Here is a 24,987-nt window from a genome sequence, read left to right as displayed (position 1 = left end):
CTATCTATCTATCTATCTATCTATCTATCTATCTATCTATCTATCTAATCTATCTATCTATTTATCTATCTATCATCTCTATACCTCTAGCCTTCTCCCAGGTTCAGAGGGACATCACAACCCTCCTTACCCCCTTGACTACAAAGTAACAAAATTTATACTTTCCTGAGAAACAAGCCTCCCACCAGAGGCTCCAGGTGAGCACATGCAGCCTGTTAGGAGGCAGAATATGTTTTCAAATCAGCAAAGGTCCTCAAGTTCAATTTAGGCTTATAAAGGGGTAGGGAACATCATCAAATTTCTGTTACTATTACATGTAAGTAAGGCAAGTATTATATATCCATTAGACAGATGGGCAAAGCAAGGCCCAGAAAAGGTAAGTGAATTGCCCATGGTTACACAGCTAAGCAAATATTGAAAGTGGTATGCAAGTCAAGCTCCAAATCTAATCCCTATAAGTATTATCATGTTGTCTCCAAGGAGACATGCTTACTCCATAATTTTTTTTTCATTTTCCACCATCTCTCCTTTCTAGTAATGTGTGACCACATAGCAACTTTGATTCTCAAAATAAATCCTAGTAAAAAAAATGACCAATTTTCAACCTGATCTAGAATATCCATCTCAAAGATGGAGATAGACAGGCAATACAATAAATAATGTTGGTTCCTTGGTTAGAGACAAAAGCAAAATTCTTCTAAATCTATCTAAGTGGTTGTCAGCATTATGTTTCTGCTGAAAAATAAGTCAGTATGACTGGGCTGAATTTCTTCATTCAATCAGCTGTCTTTGGGTTTAAAAAAATGATCCATAGGGGAGGTAGCATTCTAATTTGATTTCTTATTGAAGTTTTGGAAAATACTATTTCTAATGTTCAAACCTACAAAATTATTCTATTAGTCAATGGATACTTAGAAAACAAAGCTCAGAAGACCATCACATTGTTCCATATACCTAATGGATCTGTGTGACCTTTAATTCTTAGAGGTGGAATGTGTGTGTTAAAAGATGCTAGGTTGGCCTTGTCAGGAACTTGGATCAGGACTTGGTGGAATAAGGTTGTTTATACACACACATACACATACAGAGATACCTATATGTATATGTGTGTATACATATACATACATATACACACACAACACACAACACACACACACACACACATATATATACCTTTTCCAAAATTCTCTTGACAGGTTACTGGATGAGGAAAGGATCTTAAGTCTTACACAATGTGAAATTATTTTCTGCCCAAAGGCAGGCTCATTGTAAACAGTTATTAAAGGCAGACATGCAGTAAAGTCATGTTCTTTGCAGATGGTTAGTGACAAAATCGCAAAGTTAAAAGTGACTGTTGCAGCTTTTTAAAGATCCAATCTGAAAATGAATACCCACACCCCCACACTCAAAAAGTGACCATAAATTTTTTGCTACAGGAACTTCAGTAAGGAAGAATCCATATATCCTGAGGCAATTCATTGTACTTTTAGAGATCTCTCTTTTTTAGGAATCTTATTTTTCCCCAGCCATCAAGAATAGATTTTCCCCTTCAGCATCTACCCATTGCTTCTAGTTTTGCCCACTCTGACCAAGCAGAACAGTTGCATCTCTCTTCCAGAAGAGAAACTTCAAAGCACCTGAAAAGAGCAATCTTGCTTCCCTTAAGTCTTCTGTTCTCTAGGCTAAATATCTCCAGATCTTCTTTCTGATCCTCATATGACATAGACTCAAGGCCATTCACCATACTGATGGTTCTTCTCTGAATATTCTAGAGCAGGAGTTTTTAAGTGTGTGTGTGTGTGTGTGTGTGTGTGTGTGTGTGTGTGTGTAGGATAGACTCCTTTGATAGTCTGTTCATAAACCCTCCTGAGATGGACCTTAAGTTATGAACCTTTATTCAATAACTTAGCATTACTCTACATAAATTGTAGGGTCAAGAACTGAATACAATAGTCCACTTGTATTATGACCAGAAGTGTCTTCATTCTTCGAAACTTTACCCAACTTAATGACACCCAAGATTACATTAGCTTTTTTGCCTACCCTATCATACTAAACTCATCTTGAGATGACAATCCATTAAATTCCAAAGATTGTTATTGTTCTTTTTGAACAAATTATTATCCAATGCTATTATCTCATTTGCTTATGAAGTCAATTTTTCAAACCACATATGAAATTTGTATATTTATCACTATTAAATTATATTTTATTAAATTCAACCTTATGTTGCAATGAATTGAAATCTTGTTTGGAACCTTGGTGTCATTCAGTGTGTTAGCAATCCCTCCCAATTTTGTATTATTGGCAAATATTATACATAAACCATTTATGCCTTTATTCAAGCCAATGGCATGTGTTAAATAGCACAGGGCCAAGCCCAGATCCCTTGAGCATTCCACTGCTTGCCTCCTTCCAAACTGACAGAAAAGCATTTGTAATTACTATGAATTTGATCATTTAATCAATTTTGAAGCTACCTAATTATACTGTTGCCTGACAGGCATTTCTACCTCTTTCCCATAAGAAAAGAATAAGATGCTTTAGCAAATGTTTTGCTAAAATCTAAGTAACTACATCTATAGCATTAACCTGATGTATCAATTTAGTAACCCTTTGAAAGAAGGAAAGGTTAATCTGGCATAATGTGTTATTGATGAAACCATGTTCATTCTTCATGATCAATAATTCCTGTACAAAATGTCCACTTAACATCTCTTTAGTATTTGTTTATTGATTTGCTAATCTGTTGGTTTGGCCCACACTTAGAATTTCAGTAGTAAAGGGAACTCTAGGTGAGGACACTATGAATGTTATTGCATTAGATTGTTACTGGGGCACTGACTTGCTTTAGCCATGATTAGTGATTGCTATTATGTGTCAGAAGTGGGATTTGAAGGCTCTTTTTTTTCAGATTTTCTAGCTGGTCCTGCTATTTCTGCCTCTCTTTAAGTTTAGAATTCTTCCAGAAATTACAGTCATATTCCCTGACTTATAGGTTGTACATTCTCTTCTCTTCCTTTTTTTTTAACAGGGAGAATTTGTGCCTTTCTCATTTCCTGCAGGACCACTCCAGTTCTCCATGCTCTTTCATGGAATTTAACATTTGCATTTTTTTGCATTATTCATGGGATTTATCATATTCATTATATAGAGACCTAGCTCTGTTGCCAAAGGTGGCTAAACAGTTCCATCCTTTAGACCTTCGTATTACATTACATTCACATACCACAATTTGTTTTATCTATTTCCCAATTGACAGACATCTACTTTGTTACCCAGTTTGACTGAGGCAGATGTGTCAAAGACCTTAGCTTAAAAAGGCCAAGTTCTCCCACTGCATCCAGGGACAAGTCCAGTCATCCTGATCTTGCCACTGGACCAAATGATTCCAGAGAAGAGAATGAGGCTGGTGATTTTACACAGCCCTCCCTCGCTTAAATTCAATTCACTTGCCTGTCTTAGCCTGTCACTTACCTCCCTGATGCCATGGTCCTCTTTAAGAAAGAAGCACAAACACCAACAATAACAACAGCTCAAGGTTATAGTTTATCAGGAATGAGCACTTAAATTTCTTGAAGACCAGTAGGTGTGCTCTGTCTCCTTACTAATTAGCCATATGTATTCCTTTCTTCACAGTTCAAAGATCGCTTTCTGTGGTAGAGAAAACAAGCAATATAGGAGATGATCAGCCCTCCCTGACCTTTCTCTGATGCCATATGTCTAATGCATTATGAAAAATGTTCTTCCCCTTTGTCTGGGCTTCCTCTTTTTTCCCTAATGTAGAAATAAGAAAACAAAACCAATAACCCCAGCAAACTTGAGTCACGTGGGTATCAAATGTCTGTCATCATTTTGATTCATTCCTTTGCAACTCCAGAACACTGAAAAGTTCAATGACTTTGCCAGGGTCATAACAGTCAACATTGTGTCCAAGATGGTATTTGAACGCAAGTTGTTCGGCTTTGGAGATCGCTTCTGTTTCTGCTTTGTTATGTGTCCCTAAATCAATATATATCCCAGATGCAGATCATATGCTTATGTCTTTCCAGTCAAAAAGCCATTATCCTGGGAAAATTTAGAATTAAGAGAGGTTAAGAAAGGCTTCCTGTAGAAGATGAGTAGTCATGATTTTAAAGGAAGCCAGGGAAGGCAGTGGACAGAGATGAGAAGGGAGTTAGAGGGATTAACAAAATGTATGAGAACACTGATTTCTTGTTGCTCAACTGTATCTGACTCTTTGTGATCCTGCTTGGGTTTTTCTTGGCAGAGATATGGGAGTGGTTTGCCATTTCCTTCTCATGTTACAGATGAAGAAACTGAGGGAAACAGGGTTAAGTGACTTGCCCAGGGTTACACAGCTAGTAAGAGACTGGATTTGAACTTAGGTCTTCCTGACTCCAGACCCAGCACTGCATCCACTGAGCCAATTAGCTTTTCTACTTTCTTGCAAAGCTCATGTTGAAGGCTGCACTACAGCCACATCAGCCACCAAAATAATTCATAGTTTTATATGTTATTGTGTATATTCTTATGCATGTACTTGTCTCTCCTGAAAAAAAATTCAAGTTTCTTAAAGACATGGATTATTTTATTATTGTCTCTGTATTCCCAGGACCTAGCACAGTGTCTTGGTTGTCTGTTACTTATGCGGCTCACTGATTGAGCCATTGTAGGATTCTATGAACAGCTAGTATAGTAGTAATTCTGACACCTTGTAGGTTCTCTACATTCCATAAGGTAATGTGGAACTTCATGGTCAAAAACCCATGACATTTTCCCCCATTAGACAAGTTTTTTTTAATGTGGCAGTGGAAGAAGCTCAGTTATACACGAGACTTTGAGTCAGAAAGACCTGGGTTTGAATCCTGCCTCTGAAACATACTGACTGTGTGACCCTGGGCAAGTCACTGAACTACTTGCTGGTCCTTTTCAAGAAGGAAGGATAAACAACAGCAAATCACTCAGTGCTCCGGGAACCTCTAGGACTATGGAGTGCAGATCAGTTGTTGATCTGCATGGGCAGAGGGAATTTCCTCACTGATAGTACCCTATACCAATGAAATCACAGGCCTAGGCCCTCCTCCTAGCCTCCCAACCTCCAAAATGAAGAGTTGCTTATCTCAATAATAAAATCATTAACCTTTACAGACTAATTTGTTTCAATAATTGTTCCCATGTCTAGAAAATATTAATATTGTGATGCTAAAACAAACCACCTCCTAACAGTTTATTTTGAGGAGATTTAAACGAGATCTCCTCACTCTCTCCCCCTTCATTGCTGAATCTAAATTCCTTTAGTAGGTCTAATCTTCGTTATATAAAGCATAAAGCATTTTAAACTCAAGAATATAAACCACATTTTAATTAAAATTTAATCTGCATTCCAGTTTGAATGTTATAAAACAAAGTTGAATTATGTGATGTTTAAAATCCCTGTGTTTACCTTTGTAATTAATATTTTAAGATTTGGGAATTTTTATTGGAAAGTTTACTTGTAACAATTGTTCAAATTATTCCTTAATAACTTCCCCCAAATTAAATGCTATTCACATTTTTTTTATTATGAGTTTAATTGTAACATTGTTCTTTTTTGCTTCTCTGGCCACTCTGTCATCCAAATCACTCTCACTTGCCACACAATCTGGGAGGTGGATTTTTTTTAAAGCATCATGCGTGTGTGTGTGTGTGTGTGTGTGTGTGTATGTGTGTGTGAGTGTGATGAGTTGTAAAACTTACCTCTTGGTTTTTCTCCTACATTACTAACTGCTCCTTCTCCAGTTCCTTTCCTGGATTCATCTATGTAAACAAACCCAACAATGAGTGTCCCCAAAACCTCTGTCCAGGTCACTTTGCTCTCTACACTGTCTCAAGTGGTAGCCTTATTAACTCCTGTGTATTTAATCATAATTCTACAGAAGCCTTCCAGTTTTATTTATCCTATCTTGGTCTCTTTCCTAAACTCTGGTTCTCTCTACACCACCAAGTGTCTGTTGGACATTTTCAGCTACATCACACAACTTAGACATTCAAAGCATGCTTATTGATTGGTTAATGAATTGATAAAAAGAAATGGAATTGCAGATGAGCATCTCTACTTTACTTTTTTTCAAGTAATGTATTTGCTTCATTGATCTATCCTTCTCACTAACACATTCCCAGTGGGTAAAGCTATAAAAAAAATCCTTCATATCTACAAGTCTAACAAAACAAATCCCCATGTTAGCCGAACAAACAAAAATATTTGTTTCTGTCAGGATTTTAGTTCATCACCCTTGTGTAAGAAGGTGGGTGATCTGTTTCATCTTCATTTTTTTTAAACTCATGGTTTATCATACCATTGATGAGTTCTAAAACCTTTAGTTGTGTTTTTTTTCTTCATAATGGTATTATTATATGAATTGTTTTATTAGTTCTGCCCTCTTTGCTACCCCTCAGTTCATAACATTTTTCTACTTTCCTCTGAAATTCTGTTTTTAGCATTTCTTATAGTACAATAATTCATTCATATATGATTTTGGGTCCATTTTCTAAGAGGAATATAACCACCCATGTGCTAACTTTTGAATATTGTGAAGAGCTATATAAAAAAATATATTTTTGTATATATGGGTCTTTTTCTCTCTTCTTTGATTTCTTGAGCAATAGGCATAGTAATGATATAGCTTAGTCTGGAGGTCATGTAGGTCCCATTTGGTAACTTTCTGGGTATAGCTCCAAATTGTTTTCCAGGATGACTAGAACAATTTACATCACCACCAACATTGCTCTAGTATTCCTCTTTTCCCAATAGCCCTTCCATTTTGTCATTTTCCTCTTTAGTCATCTTTGCCAGTTGGATAGTTAGGAGGTAAAACCTCAAAGTTGCTTTAATTTACATGTCTTTTTTTCTAATTACTTAGTAATTATTAGTGACTCAGAGCATTTAAAAATAATTGTTGAGAGCTCAGGTTTCTTCTTTTGAGAACTACCTGTTCATATTCTTTCACATTTTAATTGTTGAAGTATGGTTATTTCAAACATTTCAAACCTAAAAATCAAGGTGCTGGCATTTCATTTATGAAGAAGAGATTCTTGGGTTTCTGTGCCATTGTCAAACTGTAAGAAGCAGAGGTTCTCGATCTTCATGTTTCATTGTAAATCTCTGAGCCCATCTTTTTGCTTTGGGACAGCAAGGTGGTACAGTGGATGGAACATTGGGCTTTTTGAGTAAGGCTCATTTTCATGAGTTCAAATCCAACCTCTGACACTAGTATGTCTCTGGGTCACTTGGCCCGGTTTGTCTCAGTTTCCTCATCTGTAAAATGAGCTAGAGAAGAAAATGGCAAACCACTCAAGTATCTTTGCCAAGAAAACTCCAGGCAGGGTCACAAAGACCCAGACATGACTGAAAATGACTGAATAAAACTTCTTGTTTTCATATCAGGAATGATCAGGTATAAAATGCAGACAAATATGAGGTTCCAGGTAAATAATCTGAACTTAAGTTTCATCAACTGCTAGAAATTCTGACTTGCAAGAATCAAGATATGCCTAACTTTTAAAAGTTTGCACCAGTGAAAAAAAGGCTGTGTTCTCTCATAGAAGGTATCAGAATCTGTTAACTATATTAGATCAAATTAGTTGCAATAGTGTGTTACTTTTTATTTTCCTGTGTTGTAATAAACAGTTCTAACATCTTGATGAAAATTCACTGCCTGCGAAATAACTGATTTATTAAAATACCAGATTTATATACAATTTTCCAAACTGAAATGTATCATAGTATTCATGCTCATTATAGAGCTAATATGGCAAATGTGTTGCATTTTCCAAAGTTTCTGGCATTGTATTATTTCTAGAATACTCATTTCATTGTGTGGTTTACTTAAATATAGAAGAAAGAGATATGTATGCTCAATGTCATTAATTTATTCTTGACTTGTAGGCTAGCAATTCTGATTGGGAACTGGGATAATTAATGTCTATTTCTCCTCTAAATAACTAAATGACTGTGGTTGGCAAAAGTTGAAAATAGACAAAAAAATACCAGCTTATTGGTTCCACCATTTTTACACATCCCAATTGCCAAAGTTAATTGGTCATTAGTGAAAATTGCCCCAAACACCAAATAGTCCTTGAACAAAATTCTTCATCTTTCCATCTCATTTACTTCACTAGAAAACAAATTCATAAAGTGTCCCTCTTTTATTTTGCCTTTGAGTTAATTGGATCCATATAAGATCTATAAAATATATTATGATATTCTTAGAGGTTAGCAAAAAATAAATCCAGTTGATATCACTTTATGAAAACACACACACACACAGAGGCATGCGTAAGGCCCTTGAGGACAGATACTAGTTTTAATTTTGCCTTCATATCTTGATAGCACTTAGAGTACCTGGTACATAGTAGGTGACGAACAATTAATTATTACTGAATCCCTCAAATGTCTAAATGTTTATGATTGTCCTTTCTTTGGTCCATAGGAGTCTGAACTTATTGAGCTAAGGGAAACCATAGAAATGTTGAAAGCTCAGAATTCTGCTGCACAGGCCGCCATTCAGGGAGCACTAAATGGCCCCGATAATCCCCCAAAAGGTATGTTTCCTACAAATACTATTTCTGGATTTTATAAAATAGGATATTGGTTTTAACTGTTATTCAGTGCAAAGCCAGTCTTATGCTATAACATTCAGAGGTTACTTTAACATATATATATATATATATATATATATATATATATATATATATATATATATAATATAGTTAACTTTTTATTTAAAAAGGTGGCATTTGTAGGTATTTTGACAGGTTTTTCTTATATATACCTTATGATTCCCAAAGAATCAATGTGATACCATTACTTTGTTCTCGATTTCATACAGATATCATCACCCCAATGGTCTTTAATCCATATTGTTTCTATATTCGTAAAATGTAAAATTACCATTTAGGAATGAAGATGACATTTCTCCCACTTACATACTGAACATTTGGTTATTTTTTATTACAATGTGCAACACTTTAAACTAGCCTAATATGTCACATGAGCATCCATATTGATATATTTAAGATGAAAAAGCAGACATCATTCTCACTAAATAATTTACTTTATATCTTCATCAAATAGCTGGCTCATCTGGTACCCTTAAAATAGGATTAAATTCTACATAGCCTTCCTCACATTCAGCCTGTCTAGGATGCATCCACTATACAAAGTGAGGTGCACCTTCAAACTGTAGAGTAAAATAGTCCTTTGGTGTTGATGTTTGTTCAATATTTAGCAACTTTCTTTTTCAAGGAAAATTTATATGCTTTATGGGAAATTGTTGTGTCATGAATGCTTTTCTTAGTGCTATAATGAAGCAGCTTGTGTTCTAAATCTTGAAGCTTTAAATGCATCCAAAAGGGACTTAGGAAGCCTTAATCCTCTCTCTAACACAAGTCATTGAAATAAAACTCAGGGAAGGATTTCTTTATTCTTGGGCAAATAAGCAGACATGGGCAATATAAATTCTAATGCCATTATAGGTAGGAAGGATGCCTACAATCAGGGAGGAAGGGAAGAAATTCATTCAGTGCCAATAACCAAAGTGTGGATTACCAGGATTTAGATTGAAACAAAGTTCTATCTCTGTTCAGTGGAACCTTTTATTTCTTTGGGTGTTTGGTCATGTTTCAGTATTATAAGGCTTAACAGGCCACTTAATGAATAATAAAAATATGTATTCCATGCTGATTTTAAATGCCTGTTGTATTGATCGACAACCCAACAGATTGAGTGAATTGTTTGCCTTCCAACAGCTTTATTTCAGTGATCATGTGGAAAGACAGCCTCTTAAATTTATATTGAAATTAAGCTTTAAGTGACCACGTTTGACTTGGAAACTACACATCTTTCCATTTTAAAGGTCAAGGATTAAGTGTCAGGTGAATTCTAATGTGGGACTTTAATGATTGTTTTCACTTTATGGAGTATATGAAGTATCTTTTCAATATGTCATGCTATATAACATTAACAAATTAAAGTAAAAAAATTACTGATCTTTAATACTCTAAACAACTCCACAGGACTATAAGTTTCAGCATAAGCACCTTAAGTACCAAGTTTCTTCACCTGAGACTTTCCTATATACAAAAAAATAAAATCAAAGATCAGGTACCAAGGTCTGGAACATAGTAAGCCTTTAATCAATACTTGATGACTTGATAATACTTGATTGTATCTATTATCACTAGCCTTCAAACAGCTCTAGGATAATGATTTGTTCCAGGACTATTTCTAGCTGATGTTCATTGAATATAAAACGAGAATAAGAAATAAAAATAATAGTAATAAAAATAAAGATTTTGATGTTACTGATGATGATGATGAAGCTTATGTTTTTTGTTAGATAGAGTAGATAGAAAGCTGGGCCTTAAATGCAGAAAAAGTGGGTTCAAGTCAGACCTCTGATACATTGTAGTTGTGTGATCCTGGCTTTGTCATTTAAATCCACAATTTACTAGCCAGCTTCTGAGACTAGATAAACCTCGCAGAGGCATTGCTGATCTCCATTGATTGATGGCAATTCTTTCCTGGGATTTCCATTCACCAGTAAGATCCTAAGTCCAGACAGAATAATAACATGATTAAGGATATGACCCCATTTTTTCATTAGTCAAGTGAGGATAAGAAAACTATTGGCTGCCTCATACAATTATCATCAGAAATGGGGGGGTATGATTGAAAGGAGCACTAGATATGGTTTCAAAAGGCTTGGGTTCTAGTTCTAATTCTACTACTTGAAACCTCATGATATTGGGATTATCATTTACTTTCTCTGCACCTCTGTTTCTTTATCCATAGAAGAAATGGTTTAAACTAGCTACTTGGTTCACTTTTAGCTCTAATTCCTGAGCTCTCAGGATGAAACGAGATAAGGTATTTAACATGACATGTTACATATATAAGAGCTATTATAAGGAATGCTATGTATCACCCACTCTAAAGTTGTTCCCCCCAAATAACATGCACACTGGTGGGTTGGGTTTCCAAAGGGATAACTCACTACTCTGATGATTCTAGGTGTAATCCTGAGGGTCCAAGTTTCTAATTTTGTTGCTCAGAAGTCCCCACTGGTATTATTTCTTGACTCCAAGAGAAGCTCTTAGATAAGAGCTTCTTATAAGAAGGAGCTCACAAGAAGTACAAGTCACTAAATTCCGCTAGGTAGTTGCTCTTTGGAGATAATTCAATCAACACCTTTTCACAAATAACATCTGTCACATTCCTAATGTAGAATGGTAAAGGATTCTATCTATATTTTGCTTATGCCTTTTATTTGGCTCTCTGCTATACATGGACAGCAGGGTCATTCAAATATTTAAATAATGTTATAATTGAATGAGTGTAGTAGACAGAGAGCTGACACATGAAAGCCACTCAGATGAGTTAAAGGTCTGCCTCTGGCACAAAGTCCATCCATGATGTTGGGGAGGTTACATAAAATCTCAATGCTCTCTAGGCAACTACCTAGGGATTGACATTGCAGAGAAAATGCTGCCTGGCTTTGATAGAATGTCCTCATCTGGAACTTCGCCATAGTAATAGGACCAAAAACCTAATACCTGTGCCTGGAACTAATTCAGAAATAATGTCATCTAGTAGACGGAGTTGTCATGTTTCATTTCTGATATGCACTGGCTGTGGGCAAGTCACCTAACTTCTGAGTGCTTTAGGAAACTCTCTGAAGCTCTAAAATGTGGTGACCTGCTTTGGTAGGGGTACTTGTCTTTTCTGGTGATTCTATATACCCTTCAAACCCCAGGTTTAGTCTCTATTCTCTGTAATTGATTGGGAAAACTAAACTAAGAGAAAGTGTACAAGGCAAGGTCAGCTTTTTATACAGAAGCCAGAAGAAAGTTGATTGTTAGCAGTTAAAAGGCAATGAATATTCACATTGCCTCTCCCACTCTTCTTTCTCCTTTCCTCCCTCCTTTGTTTATCTCCTTTTTCCCTTCCACTACCTTCTGTTACTGTGTGTCCACATTTCTCCCTCTCCTTTCTCTCATCTTGCTTCCAGATCTCCGTATTAGAAGGCAGCATTCCTCAGAAAGTGTGTCCAGTATCAACAGTGCCACAAGCCATTCCAGCATTGGCAGTGGTAATGATGCCGACTCTAAGAAAAAGAAAAAGAAGAACTGGGTAAGTTCTTGTGGTCAATCAGCCTCATAGTTTGTCTATTGGGTCATGTTTCCAACATTAGAAAAACCTGATGTGTAGGAACGATTACCCTAAGAATCAAACTCCATTTATTACTAATTCAATGGTCCTGTACTAGGATGGTCTAGTTCATGGGTGAGGAACCTTCAGCCTTGAGGCCACATGGTCTTCTAGATCCTTAGTTGCAGCCTTTTGACAGAGTCCAAGTTTTACAGAACAAATGCTTCTATAAGGGAATTTGTTTTGTAAAGTTTGGATTCAGTCAGAGGGCCACACTTGAGGACGTAGAAGGTCCCTTGTGGTCTCAAGGTTGCAGGTTTCTCACACTTTGTCTAATTAGAATGAAATGAGGGCCTCTTCAACTACACTAATAACCAATCAACAAATATTTGAATGCCTGCTATTTGCCAGGAACTATACTTAGTTATATAGTATACTTATACTATAGGAAGTATTTACAATAAGAAGAGGAGGGGAGGAAAATAAAGGAGATGAAAAGAAAGGAACAATCCCTTCTCTCAAGGAATTCACATTCTATGCAGCTGGGATCAGGGAGCTCCAAAATGTAGAATGACCCATTCTCTGCCACCCCATGCAAAAGTGATGTCACATTATCTTCTGAGACAGTCTGACCACATTCACCTGGCAAAGGTGGGAGGGGCGGCTATTTTCCACATGAAAGGAGGAAAGAAAGAAGATGAGAAAAACAAAAGGAAAAATCTAAAAGAAAAGAACATGGCTAACTGGGGGCTGTATAGTAATACATTCAATGTAATTCTATTTAGCAGGAATGGTTCCAATGCACAATACTTAGAAGCAACAAACAAACTTTTTTGAGGTTCTCAAAAAAGAAACAAACCACTGGTGAGCAGTGGTTACATAAGTGAAGCTTTTTTGATGAGACCAGACATGTACATATCACAGGGTCTTATTGGAGTGTTTTCTATTAAATAATGAAAGACATATCTTTTTTGTTTTAAAAAAATGTTTATGCAGGTAATATTTTTAAATACTGCTCAGCCTTCATTCCCTTGATTTGTAATCCCACACTCTTTCATGTTTCTGCAAGGTGAACTCTAGAGGAAGTGAGGTGAATATAAACTATGGACAATTTGGCATGCATTTATAAAAACCCCCTATCTTGGCATGATTGCTATTCATTTTGGCAGTAGGCTTTTATACCCTTTTAAAAACAGATTATCTTCTATGCCTTTTCTTCATGTCTTTTCATTTTAATCTCAGTCTATAAAGAAAGGTAATGTAGCCACTTCTGAATAAAACCATGGGGGACGTCAATTCTCTTTTTGAATAGTTTGGGAATTTAAAATTTGAATAGAAAATAGCACTTAATGGAGAGCAAGGTGAATTTGATTTTATTTTGCCTTTTAAATTGACAATATCAGCTATGGCTGATGTTATTGTAGTGATGAGGTGATTATTTAAAACCAAGTGCCTTGAAGGGAGAAGCCACGGGCATGGGCATTGGCCAAAGGGACTTGGTTTTAAATGGATGCTCTGACAGCCATGCTGTTCATCCTGCCCTTGTCTGAAAAACCTCAATGTCTGCGCTGTGCTAGATTAATAATTTTTTAAAGGCAAAGCACAGTATCATATTATTAGAGATACTGTGTTGCATCTGTTAATTCTCTGCTTCTAAATACTGACCCCAGGCAGTGGCTAGGATGGCATCTGCAAACTAACTTCTCAAAACAAAACAAAACACAAAAGCTTTCTCATTATACACAGAAAAGAAGGGGAAGGCTAATGTTTCTCTTTCTTTCAGCTGAGGAGTTCATTCAAACAAGCCTTTGGGAAGAAAAAGTCCACCAAGCCCCCTTCCTCACATTCTGACATTGAAGAACTGACGGATTCATCCCTTCCATCATCACCGAAGCTGCCCCATAGCTCTGGTGACTGTGGGTCAGTATCCATGAAGCCTTCACAATCAGCTTCTGCGTAAGTCATACTCTGGACAGGCTGCTGATTGATTAAAAAAAAAAAAGCAACCAGCAAAATGAGATATTGGACGTCAGGTTGAACCCTCTTCTATTTCCATTTTTTAATTCCACATTTTAAATACTTAAACATTTTTTAAAACATGAAGCAGCTTAAATTTTAGTATTATGGCATCCCCTTTGGGTATGTATTTTTATTTTCACATTCTCTTCTCACATATGACACCTACTTTCCTTTCATATGATGGAAATTGGCTTTTTTCTCACATCACTCTCCATTTTTCCCCTCTAAACCATTATCTTTGCTTCTTTCTATTTGCATTTGTCTCTGTCTAATTGTGCATGGATGCAGGTCATCTCTTGTGTGGGCACCAAAGAAACGAAAAAACGGCCATGTGATCTACAAGCACAGATCCCGGTAAAAGGCGTGTGGTGCATGACCCTTGGTACATAGCCAAAAACAAGCCTCAAAAATGTTCTGGGTTTTTTTTTCTGCATAGGAATAATTTGCATGCTTTCCAGAAACAAAAATATTCTGAGTCTTTTACTATAGTTTAGGGGAGGCAATCTGCTAGTGACAATTACACTAAGCCTTATGTCAGAAGACCTGTCTTTGAATCCTGACTCTGTCACTTACTATATAAGTGACCCCCCCCCCAAAAAAAAAGTCAAAAGTTCTGAGCCTGTTTTCTCATTTGTAAAATGGGGGAAATAACATCATAAAGTTGGAAGGGACCTCAAAGGACAACTAATAAAATCTAATGTTTTCCCCTAATAGAATATGAATTTCTTGAGAGAATGGATGGTTTCATTTTTTTTCTCATCATAGCTCCACTGCCTAGCACAATGCCTGGTACATAGTTGGAACTTATTAACTGCTTATAGATTTATTGATTGAACTAGTCTATCTACCTGGAAAATGAATCCCCTCTATGCCATTCCTGACAAATAGCCATCCACACCCTGCTTAAAGATTTTCAATGTTTGGGAACTCACTACCTTTCCAAGGCAACTCATTCCATTTTCAGCTTTTACTGATGGAACATTTTTCTCCTATTGAGTGAAAATTTGGTTCTCTGTAACTGATATTCATTAGTTCAAATTTCTGTGTCAGAGACCAGGCAAAACATACTAACTTCTCCATCCACATGACATTTCTACAAGCAGTTGAAAACAGTGATTTCTTCTGCACTAAGCTCATCTCTTCTCTAAGTAAGTAACCATCCCCAATTCTTTCAAGTGAGTGATCCTCATAGGGTATATTTTCAAGTTTCTTACCACCCTGTTTGCCTTCTTCTGGATGTATACCAACTTACCAGCATCCTAGTTAGTATTAATTATCCTTGCCCCCTTACTTTCCAGGGTTTCTAAGGGGAAAGTATTTCTGAACAGTGAATTGCTATGTAAATGGGAATGTTTATAATTACAAATTAATCATATAGTGAATGGAACACACTGGCTCTGGAGTCAGGAGGACCTGAGTTCAAATTCGGCCTCAGACATTTGACACGCACACACACAAAAACTAGCCGTGTGACTTTGGGCAAGTCACAATCCCAACTGACCTCCAAAAAGCAAAACAAACAAAGAAATAAAAAACCCCACAAATTAATCATATAAATGAATTGGAGGTAGTGTGACATGGTACAGAAGTGGCCCGGCAGTTAGGAAAATCTGAAATCAAATCTTAATTCAGATATATATATATATACATATATATATATAAAACATTATATATATATATACACAATACACACATATAGTGTGACCTTGGAAAAGTCACTTAAACTCTCTGTGCCTCAGTTTCCTCCTTTGTAAAATGAGGAAGTTACGCTTAATGGTCTCTAAGTTCCCTTGTAGTTTTAAACGACATGATGTTAAGTTCATGTATATCCTGTCCCTGACACATACTGCCTGTGTAACCTTGGTCAAATTGTTTAACTTTTTATTGCCACTGTCAACTCTCTAAGACTGAAAGTTGCTAGACATGTGCTGATCTGAATTTGAAGTGCAGATTTCTTACTAGGAACTCTTATAATAATAATATTGCAGATGCAGTTCTCTGCTAACCACCCTAAAAAAGAGGAGACACGAGAAGCTGATATGTATTGATGGAGACACTTTTCCACAATGGTAGTTGCCTATGCAGATGACATTCCAGGCCCACTTCCCGCTCTCCCTAAAAAATAAAACTGTAAAACTGACCCATGCTTTCCCAATTCCTTAAGGTGATTAAATAATTTGACTGAATTGTCATTCTTCTCTAAGTCCTACCTCATACATCCTTAAAGTGGCTACATAACTCACGGATCTGGAAGGCAGTGCCAATGGAAGACAAACTCTTAGATCCTAAAGAGATGGAAAGTCATTAAGAATGATACTAGTGATGGACAGCTTTCATGTAAGGAATAGACTATCATTGTTTTGAAAGTTCATCACAAGAAGCTTGTCTATGGTGCTAAACATTGGTGGGCACAATATTACAAGACCTTCAAATACCTAGATCTATTCTTTATGAAGTCATAAGGGGGGGTCACTCTTTGTGTAGGAGAGAACAGTGCCCATAACAAAGAAATCACACATCATTCAACTGTTTAAGGAACTATAATTTGTTCATCATCTCTTTAAGTCTTTCCAGACAAAGGATGGGTGACCACTTGACTTTGATATAGGGGGATTATTTCCAGGCTCAAGTATGCACTAACTGGCCTCCAAGGTCTCCTCTGACTCTGAGGACCATGTGCTTAGCCAATACTGTTTTTATCCTTTTTTGAAAGTCTAATTTATGGGGCAGCCAGGTAGCACAGCAAGTAAGAGAACCGGCTCCAGTGTCGGGATGATCTGGGGATTGAATCCTGGGCTCAGACACTTAGCACCCACCCAGAAACACCTGGCCTTATAACCTTGAGCAAGTTACTTAACCCCAATTGTTTAGGGGCGGCCAGGTGGCTCAGCGAGTAAGAGCACTGGCCCCAGAGTCGGGATGACCTGGGATCAAATCCAGGCTCAGATACTTAGTACCACACCTAGAAATAACTGGCCATGTAACCTTGAGCAAGTTACTTAACCCAATTGCTTTAAAAAAAAAAAAGAAAGTCTAATTTAGTAGGGAAAAGGAGCTTTACAATGATTTGATATTCATCAAACCTTTCCTAACATTAAGATGCAAAAAAAAAAAAGTGGAATGGTAGGTTGCCAGTCACAAAGTGAGAATAAGAATGCATTCCTTCCTTTCCACAAGTGACAAAAATGATCGGTAGTCATTCACTTTCACAACAAACATTGATGGAGTGACTACTGTGTGCTCAGGACTGAGCTCGATGCTATAAGGCATTAAAAATAAAGATCCATAAGAGGCAGTGTCAATATAGAATGAGTTTACAGTATCACTGGGGAGATACAGAAGACAGCTTGTGATTAAGTGCTAGGACAAGTGATATGGACAGGAAGAGCTATAGGATTTAGTGTTTTCATTTACTTTTCTAGTAGTGGTAATGAATTTGCCCTCATCTAGTCACAGTCTCTTGCCCTGTGTAACCAAAAATAACAATTTGTTGAGACAACTGATTGGCAATAGGGAGAAGATGCAAAGCTGAATTTCCTGGGTGTGTCGGAGCTTGTGATTTTAACTCTATTAGTATCCTCTAATTATCTGATCTAGCTATGAAGACAAAGCATGTTTTGCTCCTAAAAATGCTCAGGTCTAACCTCTCTACTGTTTTTGGTGCTGTTAACCACTTAGTACTTTTGGATGATCTCGTTTTCCTGCCTTTGTGCCTTAACACTCTGCTTGTTTACCTCCTGTCTCTTAAATTATATCATAGGATCATATGATCATAGATCCTTTAAACATAAAAAGTTTTAAATGAAAAAGGGTGGGACAAGAAAGGACTGCTAATTTCTCCCAAGTTAGAAACCATAAAGAGTAACTGCAGAGAATACCACTTGATATAACTAAAATTACACAGGAGACAAAAGTACAAGAAAGGAGCCAGTAGCAAAACCTATGCCCTCAAATTTCTATGTGCAAATGCCTTAAATTTAGGCAACACATAAGAGAAACCAAAGGTCCTAACAAAGCAATTTTTACCTCATGGATAAAACTGTCACCTGGGGATGAAACATAATGACAAAATCATGGTTCTAGACAGGTATACCTTATCTTAAAGTAGCAGGACAGATAAACAGGATGTGGGGGTTGTTATGGCATTATGTTTTAAGAAAGTATACTCCTATGAGAAAATCCAGGAATCAGAAGTGGGAGGCATGGTGGAGAGCATGTGAGTGATCAGTGGAGTAATTTTTTTTAACCTGGTGTATACTCCTTACCAATTGGGTAAAAAGAGGATATAGATGAAGAATATTTGAAATAGACCTTAAGTTTTTCAGAAGGACAATGTTAGAATGAGGTTGGGGGGGGGGGCTTCAATAATCCAGATAATTGCTGGGAAGATTCTCTTTGACAAAAGTAAAGTAGCTAATAACCTGTTAACATTTTTAGTGATGATTTAATTATTTAAAACATATAGTAACCAACAAAAGGAAATTCTATTCTAGAAATAATTCTCATTAATACAGAGGGACTGATTGCTGTGATGAAAATGATGAGAAACCTGGGTGGGAGGAAATAACCACTTCTCTGGTAAAAATGAAGAAATCTGGGGATATATGTGCTTCCTAGATTTAGGGAAAGCAGATTTTAAAAGGTTTTGAGAAAATACAAGTAAGATCTCATGGACTAAAGAACTCTACAGATAATTGACCTAGAAAGAATGGGAGAGGTTGAAGAATACAGTTCTGAAGACATAAAAGGAAAGCATTGAAATACAGAAAATAGGATTTATCTGAAGACATGAACATAGGGAACTTACCAACTTATGTAGATTTAAAAAAGAAATTTAGAGAAAATGAAAGCAAGGAAAGGTAAGAGAAGTAAATAAAAGAGTATGGTTTGTTCCTACTGGGGAGAAGAAAAGGAGTGTCAGAAATACTAAAGCACATAATGAACTAATCCTGGGTAGGGAACCTAAGGACAGCAACAATAACATTAAAATATATTGCTGTATTTAGAGAAAAGGGGTGATCAAAGAAGAAAGAGGAAGTCTGCTTGACAACAGAGAAGGGAGAGCTACTCAATTCTTCTCATACCTCTGTTTTCTTTGACAATGAAGATGCCCTTTGAAATGGCAATGGCAGAACTGAAATCAATAACAGGAATTTTATACTCAAGATAAGCAACATAGGTAGCTGCCCTTAATGAATTTAAAGTTATGGTCAGAATGAACTATAGCCTTGGGGACTCAAAAGAATTGGCAGAGGCGTTTGGCTGAGCTTCTCTCAGGGATATCTGAAAGGTCATGGGAAATGGGATGGGTACCAAAGGATTTGAGAACAAATGTTCTCAAAAACTCAAAAGAGTTTTATTAATAGTTTAATGTCAACATGGCAGGAGGTTTCCAATGTGGCATCCCTGAGATCTGTGACTAACCCTATACTGTGAAATTTTATTGATGTTTGGATAAAGATAATAATGGGATGTGTAGCACATTTTCAGAATACATGAAGCTGAATAGTTAACATGATGGATGACAGTCAATAACCTCAAACGATAATGGTCATTCATTTTGATGCATTTTATAAGATTAAATTCAATAGGGATAAATGTAGTCTTCCACTTCGGTACAAAAAAAATTTTTTATAAATGCAAGATACAGGGAGGTATATTTAGATGTCCCCCTATAATGTCAACTCATTTTTGTAAATTAATCACATAGTGAGGTCACTTCATGTTTTAGTCATACATGAACATTTTTAACTTCAGATAAAAAATGGATAGATAAAAAGTTAGCCAATATTTTCACTTGGAGATATTTCCTTTCTTATGGACCTCTTAAAGTTGCTTTCATGTAATTCTCTTTGTCTCTTTACCTCTCTTTGTTTCTGTCTGTCTCATCTACATATCAGCAAACACTTTCTATTGGAACCCAGCTCATATGAGGGTACATTTCTTTTCCTTAATTTTCTTCCTTTTCCCATACTTAACTCTTTGTTCTTTCCTCTTTAGGATCTGTGAATGCACAGAAGCAGAGGCTGAAATTATTCTGCAGCTAAAGAGTGAGCTCAGAGAAAAGGAGCTAAAATTAACAGATATTCGTTTAGAAGCTCTCAGTTCTGCTCACCATCTTGACCAGATTCGGGAAGCCATGAATCGAATGCAGGTCAGTGCTTTGGTTAGGTTGAGGAAGAAAGTAAATGCTCAAGACGTTGGTATTTTTGTCCCTCTAGATTTAAATTACTTAAGGCAACTTTCATACCCTATGAAAATGAATATGCTACATGTTAAAAATACTGTAAAAATGTTCTCTGAATTCTGCCATTGTATCTCATTTTTTATGTGTAGCCTCCAAAATAGAATTTGAGTAAGTCCACAGATGAGAAAAGCAATAGAGTAGTTATATCAGACCTGTGGCTGTGAGATATACTTTTAACCAAGACAATTGAATTAATTTCAATTGGAAATTAAATGCAATTTCAGACCTTCGTCTTTAGAGAAAATTTATTATTTTGCAATACTGATAGTCCTGATTTTTTCCCCTTCCTGTCTTCCTGTATATTTCTCTTTATCTGCTTTTGAAATATGGATTTCAAGTGACTTTACAAATTAGTATTTTTTTAAATAATAACAGATCCTTTAAAAAAAGAATAAGGCTTCCAACATTATTTCTAACTGTAGAAAGAAGATGGCTACTTCAGAAGTAAGCTTTTGAATTTGCCTATACTTGATGAAGAGAGGAAAAATTTCAAATGAAAACATGATGTTCTTAGATTAAGTTTTTATTTTATAATTGTAAACTGATCACTCAGCACCATGAAGGATTTTAATGAAGGGACAAATTCTCTTACCTATACGAATTCACCTAAGAATATAGTTGTCAGATGACTTTGTTGACTATTTTTTGAACTGGTAAACTTGGTCTGAATGAACAAAGCTCTTTCATATTTCAATATGGGTTTTGAAATTTATAGGTAGCCTACATAATTTTTATATAAAATTACTGAGGTTTTTTTTTTATCACTTTGGTTAAGTCATCTCTTCAGTATGCTGAGAAGGGCATTGTTTCAGCTATTTTGTCTGTGATAATTACCTACAGATTATTATAGTAGCCATTAATTTAAATTACTCTTTTTTATTTAAATTATTCTAAATAAATATCCAACTGAGCAAAGTAAGCTTCTAAAACTAAAAACCCTAACAGGTCTTTAGTCAGACCTCTCCCCCCCCCCCGGCCCCCATACATATAGATAAATGTGAAGGGACCGCTCCTTAGCATTTGAGGGGAGATAACTCTTTTCTCTAATTCTCTAATTCAGTTCTATTTACTTTTTGGTGGTTTCCCCATCCCCACACCATCTCTGCAATAGAATGAAATTGAAATCTTGAAAGCTGAAAATGATCGTTTGAAGGCAGAGACTGGGAATACAGGGAAGCCTGCTCGCCCTTCATCTGAGTCTTCCAACAGCACCTCCTCCTCATCTTCTCGTCAGTCTTTAGGGCTTTCATTGAACAACTTGAACATCACTGACTCTATTACCTCAGGTGATTATGTGTCTGTCTGTCTACACCTGCCTGCTATTTCACTGAAGGAAGCTAGCTGCAAACATGCTAACTTTTTTTTTAACCCTACAAAATATTTCCTGAATGTTATCAGTATAGCAAGGTGACAAAAGTTAGACGTTTAGAGTCAGGAGACCTGGGGAGAAATCATGAGTCTGTCAATTATTACCTAGGAAAGCTTGAATAAGTCATTTCTTATGTCTGGGCCTCAGTTTCCATAAGTGTAAATTGAGGGGATTTAACTAAAGTTTCTTCTAATTCTAAATCTGTTATGATAATTGAAATCATTGTTTGGGCATTCTTGGCTCCTACCTCAAACTTCACTGGTATATATTTCAAGGTATAGGGAAGGAGGAAATTCTCTATAAAGATAGTTTTAGAGAGTTTACTGGAGAACTGAAAGGTAAGTAGCTTGCCCAATGTCGCACAGCCAGCAGATGGGAGAAATAACAAGAGAACCCAGGGTTTCCTGTCTCTGAAGTAGACTCTTCATTGACTGCCCACACTCTCCATCGTGGAAAGTAAAAGGCAGAGTATTTTTAAAAGCTTATTCTTTTAACCCCCAGCTGTTGATCAGTTTCATCAATTTCGTCACCTGACACTTTGCTCTATGATCCCATGCATAATGTCTCTTTGATCATGAACAGAAAAAGAATTTTCCTAATACAGCCATTAAAATTATTGAATAATCTGTTAATCAGGTACATTCATTATTTGTATAATCTAGAACCAGTTAATTTATAGAATTCATGATTCAGAAATTAAAATAACATTGAGACTAGACTCTGTGCATGCAATTGTATATTTAAATATTATCTATCTTCATTCAACATTTATTCTTAAATTAGTGAGTTTAACCTTGTCCTCAAGGAGTTTACATTGTAATGTGGGAGAGAGATGATGTATGTGTGTATATACACATATGCATATATGTGTATGTATATATGTATACATATATATTATTGATGTTTACATTCTAATGTAGGAGAGAAATATACTCATATATTTATGGATGCTTAAATATTTTATACCCTCACATACATACATGTACACACACCACATTAGAATGTAAACTTCTTCAGGGCAAGGTCAATATCACATGTTTTCTTTGTATCCCCAGTAATCACATTATTCATGGCATGTAGCATGCTTTTTGATCGAATGACCCATTTCCAATAAGTGAGTTACTCAGTATCAGAATCTTCTATTCTATGCAGATACTAATGATGTAGCCAAAGTGGGGATTTTATCTAATTTCAATTGGAATAGCATTTTCCAATGAAATATTCAGTGGGAAAATATGGTATGCCTCAACTTGGTTCTAACTTTCATGCAAGGCCTTAAGAGCACTTTTCATAATTACAAGGCATGGCCACCAGGTGACGCTTGGAAACTATTGAATTGGAAACTATGTGAATGCCTGAGTGCAAAATCAAATTCTACTATATAGAACTTCAGTATTTTCCTCTATTCCTTTAAATTAGATTAAAAAGCAAAAACTGAAGCAGTATGAAATGTCATAGGGCAATGATAGTTCCTAATTTTCTTTTTCCCCTAAAATGAGTGCTTATATCCTGGGCCTCTGAAAACCCAGAATTTGATATACCTATCTAAATTTTGACATATTTTTTACTGCATGCTTCCATTTAGCTGACATTCAAAATTCAGTCCTAAATTAGTAAGTTTGACTTACTAATAAAAAAGCAACTGATAGATCTTAAATCCTAAGGAAAATACCTTCCTACACTTTGAGTGTAAGAGGTTAATCTAATAAGAAGAAACATGTAACATACACAAACACATGCATGTGTATGTACATATATAAATATACATATATAAATACATACTAATATTAATATTTCAATCAGTAAATCAATTTAAAAACAATGAGGTTGAGAGAAATGGGGTAGGAAACCTAGATTCTAAACAAAAGGAGTAGAGAGACTGCATTCAATACAAAATCATAGGATTGTAATTTTAGGAGAGACCATGGAGATCAAGTCATCCAGATCTTTCCTTTTTAAAGATGAAATTGAAGACAACAGAAAATAACTGGGTAATAAAATTGTTATTATTATCAATAATAATAATAATAACTTTCCAGGTAACGAAGGGAGTAAATGGCAGGGTTAAGATTTGAAATCAGGTCTTCTGACTCCAAATCCAGACCTTTTTTTCATTATACTGCACAGTATTCCTGTTAATTAAATTAGAAAAGACAAAAATGATTAAAATGGAATATGCCAGTGTATAAAAGAAAAAGATAAGATTACAATCATTTAAATCCCCTTCTGGAGGCTAGAACAGGCAAAGGAATGCAAGCAGGGTTGAATCAAGGTGATCTCCTTTATGTTTACTCTTCTCACTAATAAACATAATGGGTGAGGGTAGAAGTTCTGCTAACTATTGGAAGAAAAAATAAGTATTTTGCCTGGGTTTGGAATCCTAATAGAATTCATAAATGAACCCATTGCAGGACAGTTTCAGGAGTTAGCAACTGAGAGCTTAATATTTCACTCTCATTTAATTTAGTTTTCTTACCATGTTAAGTGAGTTGCTTTTTTGGTTTTGTTATATTTGTTCTACAAATTTGTTCTATAAATCTCAAAACCTATTTCAGCATTAATATTTATCAGTGTATTCAGTATATAAAAAATACATATGAAAGGAAACCTTAGCTAAGAAGGCTCCAGAAGCTGGGAGGAATAGGGCAAGGTATTTCATAAAAATAGACATTTGGGCTGATTCTTGAAAAATGGTGATTCTAAGAGCAAAGACTGAGGAAGGAGAATACATCTAACATAGAGAACAACCACTGCATTGGCCCAGAGATAGGAGATGAAGTGTTGTGTGCAAAGAATATCTGGTAGCCAGTATGACCATACCATAGAGTATACAGAGAGAAGTAATAGATAATAAGTTAGAATGAGTGAAGTTATTAGAGAACTTGTAATGCTGGGAAATATAGAGATTCACTGGAGCATGTTGAGTAAGTAGGGGGCATGGTCGTCACTATACCTTAGGAAAAGTACTTTGGCATCTTAGTGGAGAATAGATTAGAGGAGTTAGAGAACTGAGGCTGAAAGACCAATTAGAGGTCTAGTGGAAAGAGAGAGACAGAGAGAGAGACAGAGACAGAGAGAGACAGAGAGAGAGACAGAGACAGAGAGAGAGAGAGAGAGAGAGAGAGAGAGAGAGAGAGAGAGAGACAGAGACAGAGACAGAGA

At 36.0% G+C, this 24,987-nt stretch overlaps 1 protein-coding gene across 2 annotated transcripts in view; it reads left to right on the top strand.

The window, feature by feature from the left end:
* The window catches only part of NAV3 (neuron navigator 3), a 499,276-nt gene that overhangs the window by 445,312 nt on the left and 28,977 nt on the right, over positions 1-24,987 (top strand). The window contains exons 24-29 of one of the 2 annotated variants that reach the window (XM_069094807.1): positions 8,472-8,583; positions 12,051-12,172; positions 13,974-14,146; positions 14,498-14,563; positions 20,210-20,363; positions 21,568-21,742. In XM_069094807.1, the coding sequence (XP_068950908.1) occupies positions 8,472-8,583; positions 12,051-12,172; positions 13,974-14,146; positions 14,498-14,563; positions 20,210-20,363; positions 21,568-21,742 (802 nt within the window). The remainder of the gene's footprint in view (positions 1-8,471; positions 8,584-12,050; positions 12,173-13,973; positions 14,147-14,497; positions 14,564-20,209; positions 20,364-21,567; positions 21,743-24,987) is intronic. The other variant, XM_069094808.1, reaches the window with a different exon arrangement.

Source organism: Petaurus breviceps, unplaced genomic scaffold (genome assembly GCF_028583685.1).
Source record: "Petaurus breviceps papuanus isolate PSGF00001 unplaced genomic scaffold, PetGlider_PUasm1.0 221, whole genome shotgun sequence".
NCBI lineage: Eukaryota > Metazoa > Chordata > Mammalia > Diprotodontia > Petauridae > Petaurus > Petaurus breviceps.
The sequence above is the reverse complement of the archived record's forward strand: the minus strand, read 5'-3'. Positions and strand labels throughout refer to the sequence as shown.